The following is a 26,247-nucleotide window of genomic DNA, read 5'->3' on the forward strand; positions in this document are numbered from 1 at the left end:
CCCACACACTGCTAGAAGCCCAAATATTTTTTCAGAGGTACTGTAGATGCAGATAAAAATTAGTTTTAATTTGCAACCTGATGGAGGTCAGTATAGATGGACTAATAGAATGATGCTATGCCCAAAAGATTTTACTTCACTAGGTGCAGTAAAAAAATTGGTATTCTATACACAGGTGGTATATCTTGCAACACAGATAGGCTACTCCACTGACTAACACACTCTGCAATAGGCCAAAAAGGATTAGCTTTGCTAGATTCAGCCAAATGCTGTGAAAAAAACTTGCACAGCACTGGCACAGACCTGCCTGGCAAAAACTGATAGGAACTCATGTAACCTAGTCCTGAAAAGGACTGCAATTACAATTAGTCTTTACTCCCACAACCGATCTATTTAAGAGCACAGACCTCCCTGATAAAAGTCGTAGGAAATGCTGTAACCTAGTCCTTAAAAGGACTGCAATCACAACTATTCCCTACTCCCAAGCTATCTGTATATTTGTGCGAAAATTGGCTTGAAATTAACAAGGTATAGCGCACACAGCAACAGCGGTGCCGTCTAACACGCAGCTGCAGCAGTGAGAAAATGGTGGCGACGGGGAAAATGACTTGGTCTTATAGGGCAAGGACATGTGACATACACTGCCAATGACACATGCCCTTGCTTGTGTGAAAAAAAGCACTTCGCTCCGTGTGTGCGCTGCTGATAGGCTGACAGATTGCACCTCCCCACTGTAAATGCGGGAAAGAGAAAAAAAAATGGAGATCTTCATTGTTCCTGCAGAGATCCATCCCCTGCCCCTCCCCCCACCCCGCTGTACACTCAAACTGCGTATTAACATTAATTTTCATCATTACTGAGAAAAAATCCAGTTATGATTTTGGTGCACGAACAGTTATCGAACATAACCTCGAACAGCCGAATTTTTCTCAAATTGTTCGTGTTCGCCGAACGGCTCGAACACCGCCCAAAACAGCTCGAATTTGAGATTGGCGAACAGTTCGAGTAGAACAACGCTCATCTCTAGTACCAGGGGAACAGCGGGAGCATGCTGGTTGTAAGTTTTCTCTTGTCTTTCCCTAGCGAGACAGAGACTTCGCTCCACGCTCTCCTGTACTTTCCGGTACTGCTGCTGCCTCTCTGTGTCCCAGTCTGCTTCCGGTGAAGTGTCCTCAGGTGTCAGGACTCCCATCTCCAGGTCAACAGGTAGCTTACCAGGCCTTGCCCTCATTAGGTAAGCCGGGGTACAGTTGGTGGAACCTACAGGGATGTAGTTGTACAGGTCCACCAGGTCGGGCAGCTTCTCAGGCCACAGACTGCGTTCTTCCAGGGGCAACGTTTTCAGAAGATCCATTACCACCTGGTTCATTTTCTCACAGAGTCCATTAGTTTGCGGATGATAGGGTGTCGTCCTTATCTTCCGGCAGCCATACAGATTGCAGAATTCCTGGAAGACCTCCGCTTCAAAGGCAGGTCCCTGGTCCATCAGCACTTGGTCCGGGTACCCGTGTGGACGGCAGAAGTGCTGCTGGAAGGCTCTAGCTGCTGTTTGAGCTGTTAAGTCCTTAACGGGGACGACAACCAAGAACCGGGAGTAATGATCCACAATGGTTAGCGCGTAGACGTAGCCACTTCTGCTTGGGGTCAGTTTTACATGATCCAAGGCTACCAGTTCCAACGCTGCTTGGTGACGATGGACTGAAGGGGGGTCTTCTGGCTGGCACGGTCCTTCCTTCTTAGGTTGCACGGGCCACAGTCTCTGCACCACCTCTCGATGGTTCCCCTCATGCCTACCCAGTGGAACCGCCCGCGCAGCAGGAACTCCAGCTTCTTCCATCCGAAGTGTCCAGCCCCGTCGTGGTATGCCTCCATCACCATGGCTGCGTCTCTTCGTGGCACCACTACTTGCCAGATTAGTTCATGCGTCCGGGAGTTAACCATTCTGCGGCACAACTTCCCCTTGTAAAGGAACAGTCGACTCTTCTCAGCCCACAGTTGTTTGGCTTCTTCCAGAGCGTCTGGGTCAAGGCGAGCCTCTGGCCGAGTCAGCATCTCCTTCACCAGTCGGACGGCAGGGTCACTGTCTTGCGTTTCCTCAAAGTTGTAGTGAGGCAAGGGGTTAACCGTAGCGGCTTGCTTACTCCTTACCCGATGGGAATACTGGATAGTCCCATGACGGTGGAACACGGGGAGTTCGACTTCTTCCAGTCCCTCTGGATCTTCTCCTACGTCCGGTAGGTTTGGCATCCTGGACAGGGCGTCCGCGTTGGTATTGGAGCGTCCTGCCCGGTATTTGATTGTGAACTCGTAGTTGGACAGACGGGCCATCCATCTCTGCTCTAGGACACCGAGTCTTGCCGTGTCCAGGTGTGTCAACGGGTTGTTATCCGTGTACACGGTGAACCGGGAAGAAGCGAGGTAGTGCTTAAAGCGTTCGGTGACTGCCCACACCACTGCCAGGAACTCTAGCTTAAATGAGCTGTAATTCTCAGGGTTTCTTTCGGTGGGTCGCAGTTTTCGACTGGCGTAAGCGATTACTCGTTCTTTCCCCTGCTGGATCTGGGACAGTACGGCTCCTAGCCCGATGTTACTTGCGTCGGTGTAGAGGATAAAGGGCTGGCTGTAATCAGGGTACGCCAGGATTTCATCCCCCGTGAGGGCCATCTTCAGCTGGCGGAAGTACTCTTCTTCTAACTTCTCCCATTTGAAGGGCGGCTTCTGGTTCTTGGCCTTCCGGGACTGGCCTATCAGGAGGTCCTGCATAGGAGCTGCCTTTTTGGTGAAACCGGGGATGAATCTGCGGTAATAGCCTACCAACCCGAGGAACTGCCGCACTTCCTTTACACTGGAGGGACTTGGCCATTCCTTAATTGCGGTGATCTTATCAGGGTCGGGAGCCACTCCGTCAGCGCTCACCACGTGTCCCAGGTACTGCACCTTTGGTTTTAGGAGGTGACACTTGGAGGGTTTTACCTTTAGGCCGTAGTTTGCCAGAGCTTCGAACACTTCCGCCAGGTGTTTCAGGTGGTCCTCATAAGTCTTGGAATATACGATGACATCGTCCAGGTACAACAGGACCGTCTCGAAGTTTCTGTGGCCCAGACAGCACTCCATTAAACATTGAAAGGTTCCTGGTGCGTTACAGAGTCCGAACGGCATGCAGGTAAACTCGCTAAGTCCCATCGGGGTGGTGAATGCGGTCTTCTCCCGGTCCGCCTCTGCTACAGGAACATGCCAGTACCCGCTAGTGAGATCCAAGGTAGAGAAGAAGTTAGCAGATCTTAAAGCAGCCAAAGACTCCTCTATCCTTGGTAAGGGGTACGCATCCTTGTGTGTGATACGGTTGATTTTCCGGTAATCTACACACATCCTCATGGTGTTGTCTTTCTTTTTGACTAAGACTAGTGGAGCTGCCCAGGGGCTACAGCTATCCCTGATCACCCCAGCCTCCTTCATGTCCCTAAGCATCCCCTTGGCGTGTTGGTAGTGTGCAGGGGGTACGGGTCGATACCTCTCTTTTATGGGAAGATGGTCTCCCGTGGGGATGTGGTGTTCTACCCCCTTGACTCGCCCGAAGTCTAACGGGTCTTTACTAAACACTCTCTCTTACTCTTGAACCACCCGATAGACTCCCTGTCTCTGGTGTGAGGGAGTGGAGTCAGTACCCAAATGTAGTTGCTGACACCAGTCCTCCATTGTTTCCTTAGAGCCGTTACCTTCCTCCGGGGAAGATGGAGGCAAGGGTTCTACGGACTGTATGGAATTTTGATTGATGGTATACAATTTGGCTAGCGTGGCATACCGGGGCAGGTACACTTCCCTCTTCCCGATATTTATTATGCGAATGGGCACCCTCCCATGGCGTACATTGACCACCCCCCGTGCTGTCAAAATGGTGGGCCTACTGTCTGAGTAAACTGGTTCTACCATTGCCTGGTAATCTCTACCTCTCAGACCAATAGCTGCCCGGCACCAAATCATCATTTCACTTTTTGGGGGCATGGCAATAGGAAAAGGGTCACACATTCTTACGCTACCAATCTCACCACCGGAGAGTTCTATCTGTTGCCGTCGCATCAGTGCCCGGATCTTTTTCTGGAGCACTCGCTGCTGGCCGGAGCTGGCGTTCTTGGCAACCTGCTGTAAAAGGAAAATCACCTCTGCAAGACAATTTTCAATTACATTAGTTCCTAGAGTTATCTTTGGGTGACTCTCGTGCTTGTCAATGTCTACAATGATCAGTCCCTGTGCCGCCAATTCGACTATACCGATTTTAATGGTCACCTCTTTAAATCCAATCTGTGGCACGGGCTGACCATTGCTGGCGATGATACTCAAGTCGTCGTCAGGGTAGCGGGTGATATCCGAGTCATTCCAGTACTGCTTGAAGAGCACGTACGGGATAGTGGTAACCTGTGACCCGGTGTCCAGTAGGGCACTCATGGGGATGCCATCCAGTACCACAGGCAAGACTGGACGTCCTCCCACATATTTGTCGCGCCAGTTCGATGGGCCTGATGATCTTTTTCCTGGGGTTTGGCCCTCTACCCCAGGTTGTGCCAGTTTAAAGGACAGTACCTTGCCATATGTCCGGGTTGATTGCAGCGGCGGCAGATGGGTTGTCCGTCCTCGTTGTATCGGTCGCTGGGTCTTCCTCTGGCCGGTGGGGTCCTCCTTGGTCGACGCCACGGGATGTCCTCCGGTCCGGATGCCAGCTGGATCTTCCCTGGAGTGGAAACCTGTAAAGACTGCACAGTTCGGGTTAGCACGGCAACGCTTTTAGCTAGCTCTTGGACCTGATGGTGCAGGTCTGGAGCCGGGTCATTGTTCAAAGCCTGCGCATCAGCTCCCACAGGCCCTGCCGACAAGGGTGCCGCCTCCTGGTGGTAAGTGGTAGTGGGGCGTCTGTGGGTCACAACGCCACCTGGTGCCGGTTCTCGGAGCACCCGGATGGCTCTGTCCTTGAACTGTGCAAATCCCAGATGAGGGTCCTGTAAGGCCATTGCCCGCAACTGGGTTCGGTGGGCATTGCAATATAAACCCTCTATAAATTGTTCAGTCAACAGCCTGTCCTCGTCTCCCACGCCGTCAGGGTCGGTCTGCTTAATGGCTCTCAGGGCCTCTTGTAGGTTCAGGGCATAGTCCCTTATACTCTCTTGTGCTCGCTGCTTGCACCCGTAGAATCTAAGCTTGATCTCGGCTGAGGTGCGGGTATCAAAGGTGTCCCTCAGCCGGGTTAGTATCCCTGCAACAGTCCTCCCCCCAGGTGGCCAGGACTTTACCTCCCTTTGGGCTGCCCCGGTTAATTGGGCCAACCAGGATGCTCACTTTTTGCTCTTCTGTGAGGGGATACACCTGGAAGAGGCTATCCAGCTTTTCTCTAAAGTCATGCAGGGTATGTGACTCCCCTGAGTACTGGGGTAGCCAGGCCGCTCCCGGGATATAGGGCATGGTGAAAGGCATGACTGCAGCAGCGCTGGCGCTGGCGGGGGTTGAGGCAGTGAAGCTCTCCTCCGTATCCGACATCTTCCTCCCCCCTAGTGGACCGTGGCCTACCTTGCGATGATCCTCTTCCGTAGGCCACGGCTCCGCAGTGGATCGTCAGGGTTGAGGACCTTCCGTCGCGCTCCTGTGACGTCGGCGTCTGCTGGGCTCCTTCCAGGACCTTACGCAACGTCCGGACGTGAGGCGGGGCTTCAGTTCTCGCGCGCTTTCGGAGTCCACGCCCCTCTTCTTCCCGCGCGGCGTCTTCAAGATGGCGTCCAACGGCGGGAAAACTCCACGGATGGCGGGAAGAAGGCAGAAGATGGCGCCGGATGGCGGGAAACCTCCACGGATGGCGGGAATCTTCACCACTGGTAAGTTTGAACAGTCTTTTTCAGGCACGCAGTACCCGGTGGTTGCGGGCACGAAATCCTGCCGACTACGCCAAAAGTTGACGCACCCCTGGGCCTGTGTCGCACAGCGTTGCGCATGCAGGAGCTTACCCGGAGCCGGATCTGTTGAGGGTTGTAGTCTCGTGGCGGTGACCCGGTCCGTGCCCAGGGAGTCAGACTAAGTGGCGTTGTATTAGCGGTAGATGTGCCACCCGTTGAATGCAGCGAAGGAGCTGCCGCTGCAGGGCAGACCGCTGAGGCCGGTGGTAGGATTGTGCAGCGTGATAGTATCACCCCCAACGGGAGGGGTATGGCCTCAGGGCAGCCGACGTGGATGATGGGGGAAGCAGGAATCACTCAGAGACGATGCGGTGTAGTTCAGGGTCTTTACTGGTGATAAAGATAGACCCTCCCGGAGTACTGGCTAGCGATCGGGGCCTGGTCAGTCTTTGAGCAGATGGGATTTCCCCTGGCCAGGCGGAGTTGTAGGCCTCCCCAACTAATTGTACTCTTCTGGCTACCTTGCTAGAGGCGGGTAAAAGTAGCCCACGTCCCTGAGTGTACCGTGTGGTGCTCACCCGTATGGCCGGTGACTCGGGGCCTTCTAGTGGCGTCCGCTCCACGACGGCGGTGCTGGTCCCACGCGTGTGACCGTGCCTTCGGGTTTCTTGGCCAGAGGACCTGAAATCCCCTGCCGGGCGGTTTCTGCTGCTGGGTAAAGATTAGTCCCCACAGCCTCGGACTCCGGGTCCGGTGATAGCTTCTCAGTCAGGGCGAGCTCTGCAGCTGCCAGCCCCTGACTCTTTATAGCACTGCTCCCACAGAGCTCCTGATGTTCTTTTCCTATATCTGCTTCTCTTCTCTGTCTCTACTTCTTCTCTACTCACTAACCCTGCCTCAGCCCTAGGTTTTTATAGGGGAAGTTCTTCCCCTCCCAGGACTGGGCAGGAGGTGTGGCATGCATAGGATCCCTGACCAAGAGACCTCCCACCTGCTCTCAGACGTAATATCTCTATCACTGTGGCAACCAGACCCCTGGGGTGTCACAGATGGGCTAGGGTTGGGCTAGAGTTAGGGTTGGGCTAGGCCTAGGGTTGGGGTTGGGATTTTTTCAGAAGTAAAGGAAAAAAATGACGATGATATGGCGACTAATGTTGAGCGCAAGTGCTTGCTACTTGAGTTTGCATCGGGTGCTCGGGTATGCACCGAGTGACATGCTCGAGTCTCCGCCCCAAATGTTTTGCAGCTGTTATACAGCCAAAAAAACCTTGTGGGGATTGCCTGCCATGCACGAGCGATCCCCGCATGTTTTTTTTTGGGTGTCTAATAACCGTGAAACATGCGGGGCAGGGACTCGAGCATATCACTTGAGTACCCACGATACTTGGTGAATACCCGAGCACCCGATGCAAACTCAAATAGCGAGCACTTGCACTCAAGACTAATGACAACTTATTCAATATGATGACCTAATGTTATTAAATTCTGTGTCGTACCTCTAGGTTCAAAATGTTCACTATACCCCTTGATAAAATCCTTGAGGGGTCTAGTTCCAAAATTGAGTCACTGGGAGGAGGAGGTGTGGTTTCCACTATTTAGGCACATCAGTGACTCCCCAAACGCAAAATAGCGCTAATTATTCAAGCAAATTTTACATTTAAAAGGTCAAATGGCGCTCCTTCCCTTCCGAACCCTGCCGTGCGACCAAACAGTGGTTCTCCCACACATATGGGGTTTCGGCTTACTCAGGAGAAATTGCACAACAAATTGCATGGTGCAATTTCTCCTGTTACCTTTGTGAAAATGCAAAATTGGGGGCTAAAAAAACATTTTTGTTGGAAAAATGTGAAAATTTTATTTTTATGGCTCAATGTTATAAACTTCTGTGAAGCACCTGGGGGTTCAAGGTGCTCATCACACATCTAGATAAGTTCCCTGAGGGGTCTAGTTTCCAAAATGGTGTCACTTGTGTGGGGTTTCCACTGTTTAGGCACATTAGGGTCTCCCCAAACGCATCATGGTGTCTGCTAATTATTCAAGCAAATTTTACATTCAAAAAGTCAAATGGCGCTCCTTCCCTTCCGAGCCCTGCCGTGCGCCCAAGCAGTGCTTTTTCCTGATGTATGGGGTATCTGCATGCTCAGGAGAAATTGTACAACAAATTTTGGGGTCCATTTTTTCCTGTTACCCCTGCGAAAATAAAAAAATTTGGGTTTAAAGTAACATTTTTGTGAAAAAAGTTAAATGTTCATTTTTTTCTTCCACATTCCAAAAATTCCTGTGAAGAACCTGAAGGGTTAATAGACTTCTTGAATGTGGTTTTGATCACCTTGAGGGGTGCAGTTTTTAGAATGGTGTCACTTTTGGGTATTTTCTGTCATAAAGGCCCCTCAAAGTGACTTCAAATGTGATGTGGTCCCTAAAAAAATGGTGTTGTAAAAATGAGAAATCGCTGGTAAACTTTTAACCCTTATAGCTCCCTACTAAAAAAAAATTTGGTTCTAAAATTGTACTGATGTAAAGTAGACATGTGGGAAATGTTATTTATAAACTATTTTGTGTAACATATCTCTCTGATTTAAGGGCATAAAAATTAAAATGTTGAAAATTGCGAAATTTTCAAAATTTTTGCCTAATTTCCGATTTTTTTCACAAATAAACGCAAGTGATATCGAATAAATTTTACCACTATCATGAAGTACAATATGTCACGAAAAAACAGTCTCAGAATCAGCGGGATCCGTTGAAGCGTTCCAGAGTAAATACCACATAAAGTGACAGTGGTCAGAATTGTAAAAATTGGCCTGGTCATTAACGTGCAAACCACCCTCAGGGGTAAAGGGGTTAATCATTTAAAAATATATTTATTACTATTCATCATTTTACATGTGAGCATAAACTGGCAAACTTTGTATCAAGTTAACTACAATTTGCAAATCTTTTTTGTAACAGGTGTGGGATGAGAACTTGGCAAAGTCAGCTGAAGCCTGGGCTGCCGCATGTATTTGGGACCATGGACCACCCTACTTAATGAGATTCCTTGGTCAAAACCTCTCAGTGAGGACAGGAAGGTATGAAAGCAAGTTATATTTTTACAATATATTTCTGCAGATTTAGAACATGACATACACAACAAAAGTCTGGTTCAGACTTAGTGTATCTAGGAGCACTTCCTCAAGAGGGATGACAACTTTCCCACTGATAGTATGTAAATATAGAAGAACAGAAGAGCTCTTCCAGAGTCGACAACCATCTAGAAATTCCTAGACAGTCAGTAAAAATAGAAGGTAGCCACGGTACTTCAGTGGATGGGTGAAAAAAGAGGATCCTGTCCAGTAGATAAATAGACATAAATTCGGCACTCCAGATACGTGCCAAGGTGAGGTTTATTATAAAGAGCAATCCAGAATGGTAATAAACATTTCGGTCAACAATCGACTTTCGTCAGTACAGATTGCTATGTTGAGGCTGCTAGGAGCTCAACGCTGTGAGGTCCACCTCTAGTAAAATGCAGGAGAGCGCTCTCCCATTCTGGATTGCTCTTTATTATAAACTTCATCATTGCACCTATCTGGAGTGCCAAATTTCTGTCTATTAGTCAGTAAAAATCGGACGCTTTTTTGCTCTGTCCTATAAAAAAAATGCAGCTAAAGTCTTCATATCAGAATTATGAACTGCAGCCACATACTGTACCTTTAAATTCGTAATGATTTATTATAGTTTTATAATGGCTCCATAAAAAAAAAGTTGGGCTGTTTATGACTTTTTTAAAACCTGTGCAGAAAAAAATCCAGTTGGCAACCCTGTGCTTTATCAACAATTGATATTGCATCATGAATGATTGTGCATATAATTAATGGGAATCTGCCACCAGGTTTTTGCTACCACATCTGAGACCAGCATAATGTAGAGACAGAGACCCTGATTCAAGTGATGTGTCATTTACTGGGCTGCTTGCTGTCATTTTGATAAAATCATTGTTTTCTCTGCTGCAGATCTAGCAGTTCTCTGAATGCTGAGTTCTGTATAATGCCACCGACACCACTGATTGACAGCTTTTTGTGTACGCTGTGCATAGGCACAAAGCTGCCAATCAGTGATGTAGTTATATAAAGCTCATTAGTATGCTTGACTATTTGGCAGCAGGTTTACTAGTCCTCTAGTGAGAATCTCATGCTGATAAAACACTGATTTTAGCAAAACTACACTATGTAACCCAATAAGTGATATATTGCTGGAATCAGGGTCTTTGTTTCTACATTTTGCCCCTCTCAGATTAGGTGGCAAGTAACCCTTCATCCGACTTAGTGAATAGGGAGCATAGTGAGAGTAGCTGACAACCTACATGGTGTATAACAGTCATATTCAGTACATAAATATATAGAAAGTGTAACCACTGGAAAACTATATGAACACTGAGATGTATTGGAATCCAGTCTCTGGCATGAAATCCAATATATGGAAGTCAGCACAAGGATCATAGAATGGCAGACCATTCGGTAAAGATGCATACAAAAAGGAGAACAACCAGAACATGCGGTCCATAGGACAGTATATAGCGACGAGAAATAACTGAAATTGGTAATGGTTAAAATACCTTTATTAAACATTAGGTAAAAATGGTACTACATACAAAAGGAAAAGTATGTGGGCAGCACGAATCATGTACTCAATACTAGACTTATTGTTGTTGCATGATGTTGTTACACAGGAGGACAAACTAGAATAGAACAATCTGTGCTATCATGGAATAATCCTACAACCCCATTGTCATCCAGATCCAATAGTTCATCAATACGTGGATATAATATATAGAAAATATTGATGAGAATAGATGTAAATACATATAACCAACCTGGAACCCGTATATCAATACTCAAGAAAAAACCTCATCTAACACTCAACACATTGCTGGGGGATGGGTATAGCCCATCAACATAAACATATAGCTTGATAGTGTTATATATATATATATATATATGTTACAGTACAGACCAAAAGTTTGGACACACCTTCTCATTTAAAATTTTTTCTGTATTTTTATGACTATGGAAATTGTACATTCACACTGAAGGCATCAAAACTATGAATTAACACATGTGGAATTATATACTTAACAAAAAAGTGTGAAACAACTGAAAATATGTCTTATATTCTAGGTTCTTCAAAGTAGCCACCTTTTGCTTTGATGACTGCTTTGCACACTCTTGGCATTCTCTCGATAAGCTTCAAGAGGTAGTCACCGGAAATGGTTGTCACTTCACAGGTGTGCCCTGTCAGGTTTAATAAGTGGGATTTATTGCCTTATAAATGGGGTTGGAACCATCAGTTGTGTTGTGCAGAAGTCTGGTGAAAACACAGCTGATAGTCCTACTGAATAGACTGTTAGAATTTGTATTATGGCAAGAAAAAAAGCAGCTAAGTAAAGAAAAACGAGTGGCCATCATTACTTTAAGAAATGAAGGTCAGTCAGTACGAAAAATTGGGAAAACTTTGAAAGCAGGCCTTCCTGGTAAAATAGCTGCTAGGAAACCACTGCTAAGGACAGGCAACAAGCAGAAGAGACTTGTTTGGGCTAAAGAACACAAGGAATGGACATTAGACTAGTGGAAATCTGTGATTTGGTTTGATGACTCCAAATTTGAGATCTTTGGTTCCAACCACCGTGTCTTTGTGCGACGCAGAAAAGGTGAACGGATGGACTCTACATGCCCGGTTCCCACCGTGAAGCATGGAAGAGGAGGTGTGATGGTGTGGGGGTGCTTTGCTGGTGACACTGTTGGGGATTTATTCAAAATTGAGGGCATACTGAACCAGCATGGCTTCCACAGCATCTTGCAGCTGCATGCTATTCCATCCGGTTTGCGTTTAGTTGGACCATCATTTATTTTTCAACAGGACAATGACCCCAAACACACCTCCAGGCTGTGTAAGGGCTATATGACCAAGAGGGAGAGTGATGGGGTGCTACGCCAGATGACCTGGCCTCCACAGTCACCAGACCTGAACCCAATCGAGATGGTTTGGGGTGAGCTGGACCGCAGAGTGAAAGAAAAGGGCCAACAAGTGCTAAGCATCTTTGGGAACTCCTTCAAGATTGTTGGAAGACCATTTCCGGTGACTACCTCTTGAAGCTCATCAAGAGAATGCCAAGAGTGTGCAAAGCAGTCATCAAAGCAAAAGGTGGCTACTTTGAAGAACCTAGAATATAAGACATATTTTCAGTTGTTTCACACTTTTTTGTTAAGTATATAATTCCACATGTGTTAATTTATAATTTTGATGCCTTCAGTGTGAATGTACAATTTTCATAGTCATGAAAAAACGTTAAATGAGAAGGTGTGTCCAAACTTTTGGTCTGTACTGTATGTATGTATATATATATATATATATATATACATATATATATATATATATAATATATATATATACACGTATATCCAATGTAAATACTGGTCTATATCAGCGTTGTCAATTATGACCATCTATTGAGTGCATTATATCATGTCACACCGAGTCTGTCTGTGCTGAGGCAGACATACCTAGGATAGGGGAGGAAAAAGGGGGAGGGGCAAGTGCTGCCAGATCATAACTCTAGATGCAAGATAACACATACCTGTGTAGTGATCACCCACTGCGCAGTGTACACCCCGACGCGCATTTCGGACCACTGTCCTGACAATAATAAAGGCATTTTAACCATTACCAATTTCAGTTATTTCTTGTCGCTATATACTGTCCTATGGACCGCATGTTTGGGTTGTTCTCCTTTTTGAGTACATAAATATATACAGAATGGAACTTGCCTGAGTAGAATGGACAATAATTTTCACTGTTATCTGATGCACCTCTAAATATTCATCTTGGTATAAACTTTTGTTTTAGATATCAATCGATATTACAACTAGTGAAACCATGGTATGATGAAGTGAAGGACTATGCATTTCCATATCCTCAAGACTGCAATCCCAGATGTCCTTTAAGATGCTTTGGTCCAATGTGCACACATTATACACAGGTAATATGATTTCTTATATTAACAATTTTACGATATTTTGGTGTTTTGATATTAAACCATGTCAGCTGGTGTTTTGATATTAAACCATGTCAACAGCCAGCCAGGGAATCTCGCAGATATCCCTCCGCTGACACCAATTTGTCACGAACCAGCACTCCGCTGCCTCCAATTATCAGGACAATTATACAGTTGACTGACGATTGATGGATGAGGCCATGGCTGCTCTCACTACTAGGCCAGTTATTGCGGAACTCACAGTGCACGTATACTATATATACATTCTATTCCTATGCATGGAATATATACATATATCCATAATATACTCCAGTATGGTCACTACCAAGCTCCGCAATAACCTAAGAAAACTAGCTGATATCACCAATTGTTTATACTGACGAATTGGACACCTATTACTGGTAGCGTATATCTTCAGGGTTCCGGTTTATAGTACAAGAGGAATGAAGCAATTAAATTTTATACATTTTAGTTTAGGCAGTGTTTATAAAAACATACAAGAGATGTTACAAAAGGGAACAAAACAATACAGTATATACAATTACATAAAATAGGCATAATAAAAGAAAATTACTAAACCTGTGGTCCCAGGAATGTCTCTGATCTTTATGGAGTGAAGCTCTCCTTTGAAAATGGTACAGAACTACAGCGAACTGTGTCTTCCAGGTCTGACATTGGTTATAATTCAGAATCTGTATTTATTAGATAACAGACAGTCACTCCCACATACCTCCCCTTGGTGTGCTCACGTGGGGGCTGGTCAATGGGATGTGGTTAAGTCTAGTGATGAGAGAGTATGTTTTGTTAACCCTTTCGCTGAGTATACTCGGCCGAGCACCGAGTATTTATAGCGTGCTCGGGCTTTAAGTTTTCGTCGCTCGGGGAACATGATTTGCAACTGTTTGACAGATTTAGTACATCTGAGGAATGCTGGAAAAACAGGCATTCCTCACATGTATTAAATCTGTCAAACAGTCGCAAATCATGTTCCCGGAGTGACGAAAACTTAAAGCCCGAGCACGCTATAAATACTCGGTGCTCGGCCAAGTATACTCGGTGCTCGGCCGAGTATACTCGGCGAAAGGGTTAACAAAACATACTCGCTCATCACTAGTTAAGTCCCAAAATTGTATGAGATCCCTAATTTTCATGATATTTACTCACCTGGATGTCCCAGGCAGGAGATATTAATGCCATATTTCCTACCATGATTTTAGCTTTTCATAGACAGGAAACATGACCTATATATTGTTATCCATCTGTCTGATATTAATTTGAGACTGATGCGCAGTTCATAACTGGTCTATGGTACCATAGGGTCTGATATAAAATTCCAATGAAGACCAGAAGAGTTAGGGAGGTTCCAGTTGAATAGGGGTCATATGGAGTCTTTTCTGAGTGCTAGCTCTTGTTTCCTTCAGTTTATGATGATTAAAGTCATGCTTCAATATGAGGGTGATATGTCCTCTCTTAAGAGATGGTTCTATGGATTTTGGCTTCATTTTTCCTTTGCATCTATGACAAACTATTTTATGTTTTTCATAGATGGTTTGGGCAACAACTAACAGAGTGGGCTGTGCAATCAATACTTGTCACAACATGAATGTATGGGGCTCTGTATGGAGAAGAGCTGTTTACTTAGTCTGCAACTATTCACCCAAGTAAGTTATCTATCTATCTATCTTTCTATCTATCTACAGTTGAAACCAAAAGTTTACATACACTATATAAAAAGACACATATGGATGTTTTTCTCAATATCTGACATGAAATCAGAATAAACCTTTCCCGTTTTAGGTCAATTAGGATTACAATAACTTTTAATATTTGCCAAATGCCAGAATAATGAGAGAGAGAATGATTTAAGGCATTTTTATTACTTACTGCAAAGTCAAAAGTTTACATACACTAAGATTACTATGCCTTTAAACAATTCTGGGCTGCCCATATGGTGATGTCATGTATTTGGGAGCTTCGGATAGTTTTTTTTTGCAACATCTGAGTTAATTAGAGACACACCTGTGGCTGTATTTTAATGCACACCTGAGACACACTGCTTCTTTGTGTAGCATTATGGGAAAGTCTAAAGAAATAAGCCAAGATATTAGGAAGAGAATTCTGGACTTACACAAGCCTGGTTCATCCTTTGGTACAATTTCAAGATACCTGAAGGTGCCTCATTCATCTGTACAAACAATTATACGCATAAGTACAAACAAGATGGGAATGTCCAGCCATTATACTGCTCAGGAAGGAGACGGGTTCTGTGTCCCAGAGATGAACTTGCTTTGGTCCGACATGTGCATATCAACCCAAGGACAAAAGCAAAAGGCCTTGTGAAGATGATGAGGGAAGCTGGTAAAATTGTGTAAATATCCACAGTGAAACGAGTACTGTATCAACATGGGATGAAATGCCACAATGCCAGAAAGAAGCCATTACTCCAAAACTTTGTGTGCAAATGCACACAGGAACAAAGACCTTCATTTTTGGAGACATGTCCTGTGGTCTGCTAAAACTAAAATTTAACATTTTGGGCATAATAACCATCGTTACATTTGGAAGAAAAAGGGAGAAGCTTGGAAGCCTAAGAACACCATTCCTACTGTGAAACATGGGGGTGGAAGCATCATGCTGTGGGGTTGTTTTGCAGCAGGAGGGACTGGTGCACTTCACAAAATAGATGGCATCATGAGAAAAGAAGATTATGTGGCAATACTGAAACAACATCTCAAGACATCAGCCAGGAAGTTAAAGCTTGGGTGGAAATGGGTCTTCCAAATGGAGAATGACTCAAAGAATACTGCCAAAATGGTAACAAAGTGCCTTAAGGATAACAAAGTCAATGTTTTGGAGTGGCCATCACAAAGCCCTGATCTCAATCCTATTGAAAATGTATGGGCGAAGTTGAAAAGGCAGGTGCGAGCAAGGCGACCTACAAGCCTGGATCAGTTAAACCCGTTTTGTCAGGAGGAATGGGCCCAAATTCCAACCAATTATTGTGAGAAGCTTGTGGAAGGATATCCCAAACGTTTGACCCAAGTCATTGAGTTTAAGGGCAATGGTACCAAATACTAATGAAATGTATGTAAACTTTGTCCTTGCAGTAATTAATAAAAAATGCCATAAAACATTCTCTCTCTCATTATTCTGGCATTTAGCATATATTAAAAATGATGGTAATCCTAATTTACCTAAAACGGGAAAGGCTTATTCTGATTCCATGTCAGATATTGAGAAAAACATGCATATGTGTCTTTTTATATAGTGTATGTAAACTTCTGGTTTCAACTATATCTATCAATCTACCCTTATGAATATGTATATATTTTCTACATATGTGTAATTATTATATATATTTTGTTATAGGGGAAACTGGATCGGAGAAGCACCTTATAAAGTTGGGGTCCCATGTTCTGCATGTCCACCTAGTTACGGAGGCTCTTGTACAGATAATCAGTGCTTTCCAGGAGTAACATCAAACTACTTGTATTGGTTTAAGTGAGGTGATTTCATGTAGGATATTGTTTCCTAAGAATACAATATTCTTTTGACAATGTTGTACATTTTTACAGTGAGATATGGGAATTGTAGTGCGATGACTAGTTGTAGAGCACAACATCAGCAAACAAGCTTATTCAGATACATTTATCGATAGCAACATTGACACTAATGTATTATATTAAAAGCCAGTGCATTATTGGTAGATATGAAGTCATCTATGAGACCTAATTTAAATGTAGCATGGCTCTTATAGAACAGACAAATGTTTGCTGCCTTGCCACCATTAGAAAGCAGCTAATAGAACAGCTTTATCACAATGTAAGCCTCAAAATCTATTGCATTCATCTATGCACTAGTTCCATTTATTCCCACACACAGCGATATTATGGTCATGAGTTGCATCAAATACTCCATGCAACCCTCCATGAAAAACTCATTGTAAGTTTTCCATTAAGAGGTGCGATCCTAGAGGCCAAATAAAAAAAAAATATTTTCTACATCTTTATAACATTTTGTTTTTAGCATGACCATAGAAAAACAGGGCTGGCCTTACATTTCCTGTGCATTACATTCTGTTGGTGCTCTCCGTCACCTATATAGTACAGCTATACCATGCACAAATAAATATACCATACAGTGCCTAATACTGAGTGTCATTCCATATGGTACCAAACAATAGTGGCATATTTTGGCAGATGCAAATAGCCTCTTCAGAAAGGGAGAGGACCATAACTGTAGCGCTGTTTATTGGAAATAGCAATCCTAAAAGTTAATAGCAACCCTTTAAAGGACCTTGCCGTTTAAATCCCCAGTGGTGCAGTGCAAGGCCCATAAGTCCTTTCCCTGTGCCAATATGGCACTTTTCCCAATGAGAAACTTTACCTCTCATGAATGTTATTTTGTCAGAATAACACTTCCATACTATTGCAACAAAAATAAAACAGCTATACAACTGTTTAGCTTTATGATGATCATTCAATGTCTCCGGTCAGAACATGCAAATTCACCAAATATCAGCCCTGGATAAAACAACTTTCCCCAGAAGATATACTGTATTACGTCCAAAGAATTTTAGTCAATTATCTTTTCCTTTCTTTCGTAAAAATCTGTAGTTGAATAGAAATGATTAATTTGGTTCTCAATAAATCTATCAATTGAAAGTGTTGACGATTACAATTAGGGGACCTATGGTGCTTTACTAAATTAATTCTTATAACATTTTCCAATATGTAGGTTTTACATATGTCTAGATTTTTTTTATTATTTAAAGTGTTATGTTACATACAGTACAACCTCTTCTACTCACTTTGTTTTTAATTTGATACAATTCAGCTACAATAGGTGCTCAATGATCCTTTTGGTGCTAAGTGCAGAATTCTGTTGGATCAGAAATGTTATATGTTTAATCTAAATGCACAAAAGCTGACGTGAGTGATTTAGAATAAACCTTTCATGCTTTAAAGGGGTTGTCCATTTAAAAATATGTTGCTAAAAGTGCTTAAATTAGTAAAAGTGCAGTTTACTAATTTTGTACAATTTTCTTAGCTCTTTAGGGAATTAGGCTCTGTTCACATGTCCATTGTTTTGCCTTGAATTATGAGTCCTTGCATTTTTGATGGCTGGAACACTTCAGCCTGTAGATCAAATAAAGAAGCTTGCTGATTATCTAAAATTAAAGTAAAAAGTCTTGTAATAAACTACTGCAAAATAAAAAATGGTAGATAAAAAATTAAACACCAACACTGAGAACTGGCAGATCCCTTCTCGATGTGATATGTCGAGTTAAAAGAGGCGGTGGTATTTATCTGTCACCAAAGGCAGCACAGAGTCTGAACAGAGGCAATGAGTTTGTGCAGGGTTTTGTGTACCATGTGAACATATACTAGATGGACAGAAGTATTGGGACACCTACACATTACACGAACTGGAACTTTTATGACTTTCGCTTCTAAATCCATAGACATTAATATGGAGTTGTTCTCTTTGCAGCTGGTCCACTCTTCTGGAAAAGATTCTTACAAGATTTTTCAGGTGTCTGAGGGAATTTTTGCCAATTCATTCAGAAGAGCATGAGTGAGGTCAGATACTGAAGTTGGGGTAGAAGGCCAGGGTCATTATCTCCCTTCTAGTTCATTCCAAAAGTGTTTGATGAGGGTGAGATCAGGGCTCTTTGTGGCTAGTGAAGTTCTTCCACCTAATGGCCAAACCAGGCCTTTATGGAACTTGCTTTGTGCACTGGGGCTCAGTCATGCTGGAGCAGAAAAGGACCTTCCCCAAACTGTTACCACAAAGTTGCCAAAATGATATGGTATACTGAAGCATTATGATTTCCCTCCACTGTAACTAAAAGGCTAAGGCTGATCCCTAAATAACAACCTTATAGCATTGACCTTGTTCCACCAAAATTTACAATTGGCACAGTCAGGCAGGTAACGTTCTCCCAGCATTCCCAAAACCCAGATTCATTCATTCGACTGTCAGACAGAAAAGTGTCATTTGTCAGTCACAGAACATGTTTCCACTACCCCAGAAACCAGTGGCAGCTTTACACCACTCCATCTGATGCTTGGCATTGTGCTAATGCTTGCATTTAGCTGCTGGACCACGGAAATCAATGCCATGAACCCCCCGACGTACTGTTTCTGTGCTCATGTTAATGCCAGAGGAAGTTTAGATTCTGCAGTTATTGACTGAATGGAGCATTGATGACTCTTCAGGAACTTAAGTGCTGTAGCCAGAGCAAGTTAGTTTACTTGAATTCATTGAGCTCTTTAGAATAAACTATTCCTTCATAAAAGTTCGTAAGGTCTGTGTAGCGAGGGGCTAGATTTTATATACCTGCAACAATGGGACCAAAAGACCTGAATGCAATGATTAAGACATGTGTCTCAATACTTTTTTGCATATAGTGTATTTGAATGTTGCTTAGAAAGTATTAACTCCATAGAAGTTATTCATTAATGAAGCACTCACTAAGCAATTAATTAATTGAGAGTTTCTTTCAAAACACAGTTGAATATTTCACACGTTTGCAAATTCAAAGGCGTACAATTGTATAAATCTGGGACATACATTTGGTGAAACTGGGCATACTAAGTGTAAGCCTCCAGGGTGAACAGAGCCTAAAGGCCCTCTTACACAGGTCAGTGACTGACTAAATGAAAGTTCATAGGAATCCTCATTTCTGTTCATTGTTCCTGTAAACCTGCGCAGCGATTAGCTGACAGAATAGCAAATATTTGTCAGCTAATCACACTTTTTATGTAGACATAAAAATGATCCCTTTTTGGCAGCACATTCCCTTGTATGAACAGTGTAAACTGTATGGGAATGGACAATTGTAGTAATGATCAGCTGTCCACATACAGTTTGCACAGTGCAGATGATTGCTCCCGTAAATGGAGCTGAATGAGCGACTTGCTATAATATTGATCATTTTAGGCAGAAAATCTACCCATCTACTGTAAAAAATAATTTTCTGTCTACCAGTTACAACACCCAAAAATTGGGATTGTATCTATTCATCTCAGTCGTAGGGTTGAGAAAATAGAGTTTAATTGATAGTTAGAGATGATTTTCATACTCCAGTTCCAGAAATAATTGAAATGGAAATCTGGTAAACTCAATTCATGTTTACAAATGCATTGTGGGCATTATTCACTTATTTATATTCTTAGTGATTGCAATTGATTGTTTAGAAATTAGAATAGAATTTAGATTTTTTTTAAGGAAAGCTAGCATGATTATATATTGGTATAATACAAGCATGAATGCTAACATCTATACTTCAGCCTTCAAAACATAACAGCTTAGATAGAAATATTGTTTTTAATTTTTTCACTACGCTTTCTTTATGCTTATTTTTTTTTCATTAGAATGCTCCAACTACTGAATGTAGTGTATTGTATTATTGCAGTTCATAGACACCAGTTATTTAAGAAGGGTGGCCACAGGAGAACTGCACTTGAGCTTCTATTCAAGATAATAGGAGCTGAACTGCAGGACCCAGCAGCGGCCTCTACATATTATATGGAGCTGTGCTGACCAGCTCCGTTCACTGTTGGCTGCCACCCACACAATTAATAGCTGATCAGTTGTCAATATTAGATGCCCAGACAACCAATTTAAGAATGTCATTTTCAACATGTCTGTCCAAAATTGATCAGTGCTGGGTTGATGAGTTGCAGAAAGGTAGTTTAGCAAAAGTCACACAAGGTATCTTGACTATTTTTTTGGCCAATACTAATTTTATATTATGATGTAATCTTTATTATCGTATTATGATTGTCTTATTGTAAGCAGTGTTTTTCTTTATATACACAATCGTAAGCACTTTTATTGTTCAAACCTCTTTTTGATGTATAACGTTATATGGGTCCAATTTTTGGTTAAGCACAACTTCTGTTCTACAATTCATTTAATAGAAAACTTGGTGCATGAATACCTCTATATACTGTAACAGAGGGATAAAGTCATTGTATTACAAATGTGCAAAATGTCTGTACACTTTATTTATTCACTTCTTTCTGGAGTAGTGTTAGCAGAGACCAGATACTATACTGTAGATTCTACTGTAACAAAGCTGATTGTAAATTATAATAGCTGTTTATGGAGGTATCAGGCTCTGGCAGTCTAGTATACCGAAATAAATTGTGGTAAAGGAAGAAAGGAGAAATTCTGTACCCCAAAGGTACCAAATATCGCCAGAGCGGACTTTTTGTACTGCTTGGGCAAGATGTTCATTTCCTTGTGGACCAGAAAAACCAAATGTTTTCTGAAAACTCAATGGGGCAGAGTTATAAAAACTATCTAAAATAAAAGCATACAAATAAGAGAAAATACGGTAGTTTAATTTACCTTCTCAGGTATTGTACTGTCCATGCTGTGTTTAGCTGGCGGTGCATGAGGGCAGGGCAAGAAAGTTGGATGCCATTAAAAAATGTGGAGAGAAGGGATTATCCAGCACTTAACAGACTATCCACGTAAAAAAAATAATTTATTCAAGAAACGTAAAAATAATTCTTTAGTACATACTGTAATTCAAGTTAAGGCAAAAAACAAGCTTTCTGGAGAAGTTTTACATTTCAACCCCCCAACTCCAAGGTTCTTAGTCATAACATACAGTTGTGTGAAAGTCTTTGCTCCCTTCCTGATTTCTTATTCTTTTGCATGTTTGTCACATGTAAATGTTTCAGATCACAAAACAAATTTAAATATTAGACAAAGAGAACACAAGTAAATACAGAATGCAGTTTCTAAATGAAGGTCTTATTATTAAGGGAAAAAGAAATCCTAACCTAAGTGTATGTACAGAGTAGTGTACAGGCTCATACACTTTCCGTACATGCTCAGAAAAGAGCTGAGTACTTTTGCCTTTTGAACAGTGCACTTATGATAAGTCTATCAAATGCTTGTTAGGGTCCCGACCCTCACCCTTCCCATTTTAATAGAAAGTTAAATTATGGATACAGTAGACTTTAATGGCTCAGGTAAAATGAAAGCTAATATATGATTAGTAATGGCAACAAAAAAACATTATTAGATTCAGTTTTGATATATCTGCCCCTTTATCAATGAAGACCAGAACACTCTAGAATCTCTCTGAGCTGCTGTAGAAAGGTGCATAAAATAAAGTCTTAAAATGTAGGGACTCAAAGATATAAAACTAATTGAAATTTTAATGCTGCAAAATGTATTTATGTGATAACCATGTGGTGTTTTATATAAAATGTTGCAGATATTTATTAGAATTAGGTATGTTTCCCTTAGGCTTTATATTACATAGTTGGGTGTATATTAAATTTGTACTTTCAATTACTGCCAGCTTAAACTGTGTTGTGGCATTTACTCGGATAAGGATATTTGCAGAGACGGAGGGGTATACACAGGTATTTCTGGTGCTGCTCAATAGGAATGGAGGCATGGACCTCTAACGCTGTGTATTGCAATGAGACTTTTTCTTAGTAAGCTCCACAGCCCATAACATTTGTAGAGGTTATTTGTAACCGGAGGCATACGTTAAACATAAAATACTTGTATATTTGTTTCTGTAATGTTTTTTTAAATTACAAATTGTATTTTTTAAATTGATTTTTTTTCTACTTATATCGTACTATGCTTCAGGTAAAGACATAAAAACCATATAAACCTACTGTACTTATTAGCATTGTAATCTTTCCATGTCATATGTAGACAATAGATAGACTACACAAGAATATAACCCACCATTATAGTGAAAGCACTTTTCAGTTCTGACAACTGTGATTTTAATGTATCAAAATAAACTGAATATAAAAAATACAAACTATAAGTCTATTGTCATGCTTATATAAATTGTAATTTGCTAAATTCAATAAAACAAATGGCAAAATAATTTCTTTTGATTTGCCACTTTGGACTATCTCTGATCTTATGTTTGCACTAAAAATGCATTTATACTGAAAGATAATCGTAAACTATCATAAAAACGCTCGGTTCACAATTATCTTGCAGTGAAAAGACTTTCAATCACGGAATGAACTCTTGTCCATCGGGTGAAATGTTCTTTTGCGCAGAGCAACAGATCATCGCTCTCGGCAGTGCAACGTCCTGTGTAGATAGGAGTCGCACTGTTGAGAGTGATTGTAGTCTATGCTAACTGAGTGATCTATTATAAATCGCTCAGGGCGCATCATTTACTTTGATCTGCCTGTGTAAACAGGCTATTAAACAACAGCCGATCGGTAAAGGTTTACTGAACGGTGATCATATGGTGCCGCTAATCGGTTGTTGTAAACAGACCCTTATTTTTTTGTTAAACTGTAAGTTTCTGCCACTGGAAATGATCATTGTATATCTTAGTAAAGAGTTAGCAGGGAAACAAATAGAAACCGGATAAAGTCAATGATTACAGGGGAATTCCGACCATAGCTATTTATAAAGCATCTGTAAAATACACTATAAATAACAAAAAAGAATGGAGCACCTTTTATTCCTTCAGAGAATAACTCATTTGACAATTCAAAGTGGCCATTAGTGGCCAAAAGAGGGTAGATAAGACGGAGATATAGGTCAAGCATGTCCAATAATCTCCTATAAATGTATAACGCTTCATACAGATACATCATAAATGTTATAACTGGTATCTGCCTTAAAAAATGTTAACACTGAATTAAAATCTAAGGTGTATTCCCGGAAATGAAAGTTATTCCCTATCCATTGAAGGATCCCCTAGAATGGGCTCTGCATCTTGAATACAACAGAGTTGTGCATGTGTGAGAGTATGGACATGAGTCCTGTCCCCCTCAAGAAGACGTCGTGGCAAGTGTGCTAAAATTGTTACGTTGTGTGGTTAAAGTTTCTGCATATTATAAAGTATTTTCTCCCTATGACCGGTCTGTGTCTGTCAGCTTCCTGTAGAGTTAAACTGCAAGGCCGTACCCAGGGAGTGTAGGAGGGGCGTAGCAGTGGGAAGGCTATAGGGATATAGGAGGTAGTTAGTGAGTGTAGAGTATTGAGTAGACTGTGTTGCAAAGGAGGTGAAACAAGGAAGACAGGATTATCAGGATTATCAGAAAAAAGCTAGTTACAGAGGTGGCAGGACATCTCAGTTATGTGGGGACCCCTGCAGTGAGGAAAAGCTTACAGATCCGGAAAATGTACGGTCCAGCAGAAATGGATGACCTTAGGAAAAGGTTGCGCCCTCCTGTGAGTACTAAACAGGGGAGCATTGTCTCAACGAGCGGCCCCTGGGACTGACATAGCTAAAGACTCTGGGTGTTGGGATCATAGCGATACAAAAGGACCTGTATGACCCTACTCTTAAGAAAGCACAGGCTAATCCAACATCTCCCCATGCCCCCTGAGGTACCTGTTACCAGGAACAAAATGCAAACTGTAACTTTGAGAATGGAGCCGGCGTATTGTATGGAAGATGGAGAAGGAGAATGTTTAACCTGTAATCCCCTGTGCACCAAATTGCCCTTACTTAAAGTGAACATTGTTTATAATGACTAGTCTGGCTTATTGAATGAAATTGTTAACGGGAGCAGGACTGCACCAAATGCAATGGGACAGATGATGGAAGCAGCAGATCCAGGTACAATGTCGCATACAGCCGCCAGCAACACAAAATTCTCTGTAGCTGGCCCTGACATGGAAATGTTGGCTCACTCACATGGCTACCACTGGGGGCCAGTTTACAAATGCTCGCTTTACACCATTAAACGTTTATGAGACTGCCGGAGACAGCCCATTGTGTTTTTGAGATTCAGGACCCTGTTCTTGAGATCTATATGGACAGGGTGCTTAATTTTAATTCTGCAGGAGATAGATGGGGGACAAAAAGTGCATTAGGGTCTTATCCGATAAAAAAGGTGTAAAAGCTGGGAAATTGCTCACGTGGTACAGTTGTGTGCCACACAACAAGAAAGGAGCTTGGGTAAATCAGCTGCTGCAGATTCACAGGTAAACAAACTATAAAGGGACAGAAGTATGGATAATATGCAGTTGCTCTGCTGAAGAAGATCTAAAAGGAAAATTCCATCAGACAATATAAGACTTGATGTTTTTACTATCAACACGTTTCGACGTTATCTGATTTCTTCGTCAAGATATAGCTGACTATGGTTATATCCTGATGAAGTCAGATGACTTGGAAACCCGTTGATGATAAAATCGCATCAAGTCATATTGTGTCTCCTGGAATTTTCAATTGGATCTTTTTCAGCAGCGCAGAAGAACCACATATTATCCAAACTTTTAATTCCGGGAATATCCCTTTAATGTCCTATCAAAGGAAGAGCAACTTATAATTTTACATACATTTTACCTTATCTACTTATTAGAGATGAGCAAAAAGATTTTCACAACCTTATAATCACCCAGGATTCAGGTGCTGGCTGAGGAATTTTGCAGGACTCTGCTTTCAATCATGAGGTAGCGATAATCAATCATGAATAATGGTTCATCAAAGTTAAACTTTGGTCATTATTGGTTAATCAACTAATGGAGTATACTAAAGATCTCAGCACGTATTGACAGGGCCATGGTGGGGCAAATATTTTTGCTCATCTTAACTACTTAGAAATATGGCTGCCAATGCAAAAAAATAATTTCATCAATGGAAACTACAATCTAAACATATTATGGCCTTTGGCCAATGTATATATGCAAGGGGAGAGGCATTACATTGGTCCAAGACATGTTGAGATCTTTTAGAATAGTCCATAAGGTTGATTAACCAATAATGATCAAAGTCTAACTATAATGAATCATTATTCCTCATGCTTTACGACAGCTACCTCATAGCTAAAAGCTTACAATGTCCCGAATTCTATGAATTATGGCAATTTTGGTTAAATATTTCACCAGAAATGAGACTGCTTTCTGATTTAATGTGGAGGTATACCTATTAATATTATATTAAGTCTAATGTATCTTTATATTGAACTAGTTGGAGCTCTATTTTTTTTCTAATACATGCTGCCATATCCCCTGAATAAGTATTACATTTTTAAGACAAAACCTTTGGTGCCTACAACCATCAGTAGATGAAACTCACAAGCTTACTGGAAACAGCTCAAAATCAGAAGTCAATAAGGCAGAATGTACATGGCAGCATTTACAGATGTATCCTCCACCGGGTGGCCATATATAAAGAGTAGTGATGAGCGATCACTAAAATGCTCGGGTCGAGCAAATCGTAATGCTCGGGTGCGCAATCCGAGTAACGAGCCCAATGTAAGTCAATGGGAAACTCGAGAATTTTTTCGGCGCCCCCCCCCCCCCCCCGGAGTTCTGGAAAGGGCCTAAAAATTGGTCAAATCAATAGAAACAGTGCTCAAATAATATGGG

General features: G+C 42.1%; 1 protein-coding gene across 1 annotated transcript in view; it reads left to right on the plus strand.

Annotated features, from left to right (window-relative positions):
* The window catches only part of PI15 (peptidase inhibitor 15), a 78,426-nt gene extending 55,640 nt beyond the window's left edge, over nt 1–22,786 (plus strand). Inside the window, exons 3-6 of the mRNA XM_073679456.1 lie at nt 8,829–8,947; nt 12,762–12,894; nt 14,455–14,570; nt 16,279–22,786. Coding sequence (XP_073535557.1) covers nt 8,829–8,947; nt 12,762–12,894; nt 14,455–14,570; nt 16,279–16,414 — 504 coding nt within the window. The 3' untranslated portion in view covers nt 16,415–22,786. The remainder of the gene's footprint in view (nt 1–8,828; nt 8,948–12,761; nt 12,895–14,454; nt 14,571–16,278) is intronic.
* Nucleotides 22,787–26,247: the final 3,461 nt, after the last annotated feature.

This window comes from Phyllobates terribilis, unplaced genomic scaffold (genome assembly GCF_046119375.1).
Source record: "Phyllobates terribilis strain yellow unplaced genomic scaffold, ASM4611937v1 Scaffold_4__5_contigs__length_816908805, whole genome shotgun sequence".
NCBI lineage: Eukaryota > Metazoa > Chordata > Amphibia > Anura > Dendrobatidae > Phyllobates > Phyllobates terribilis.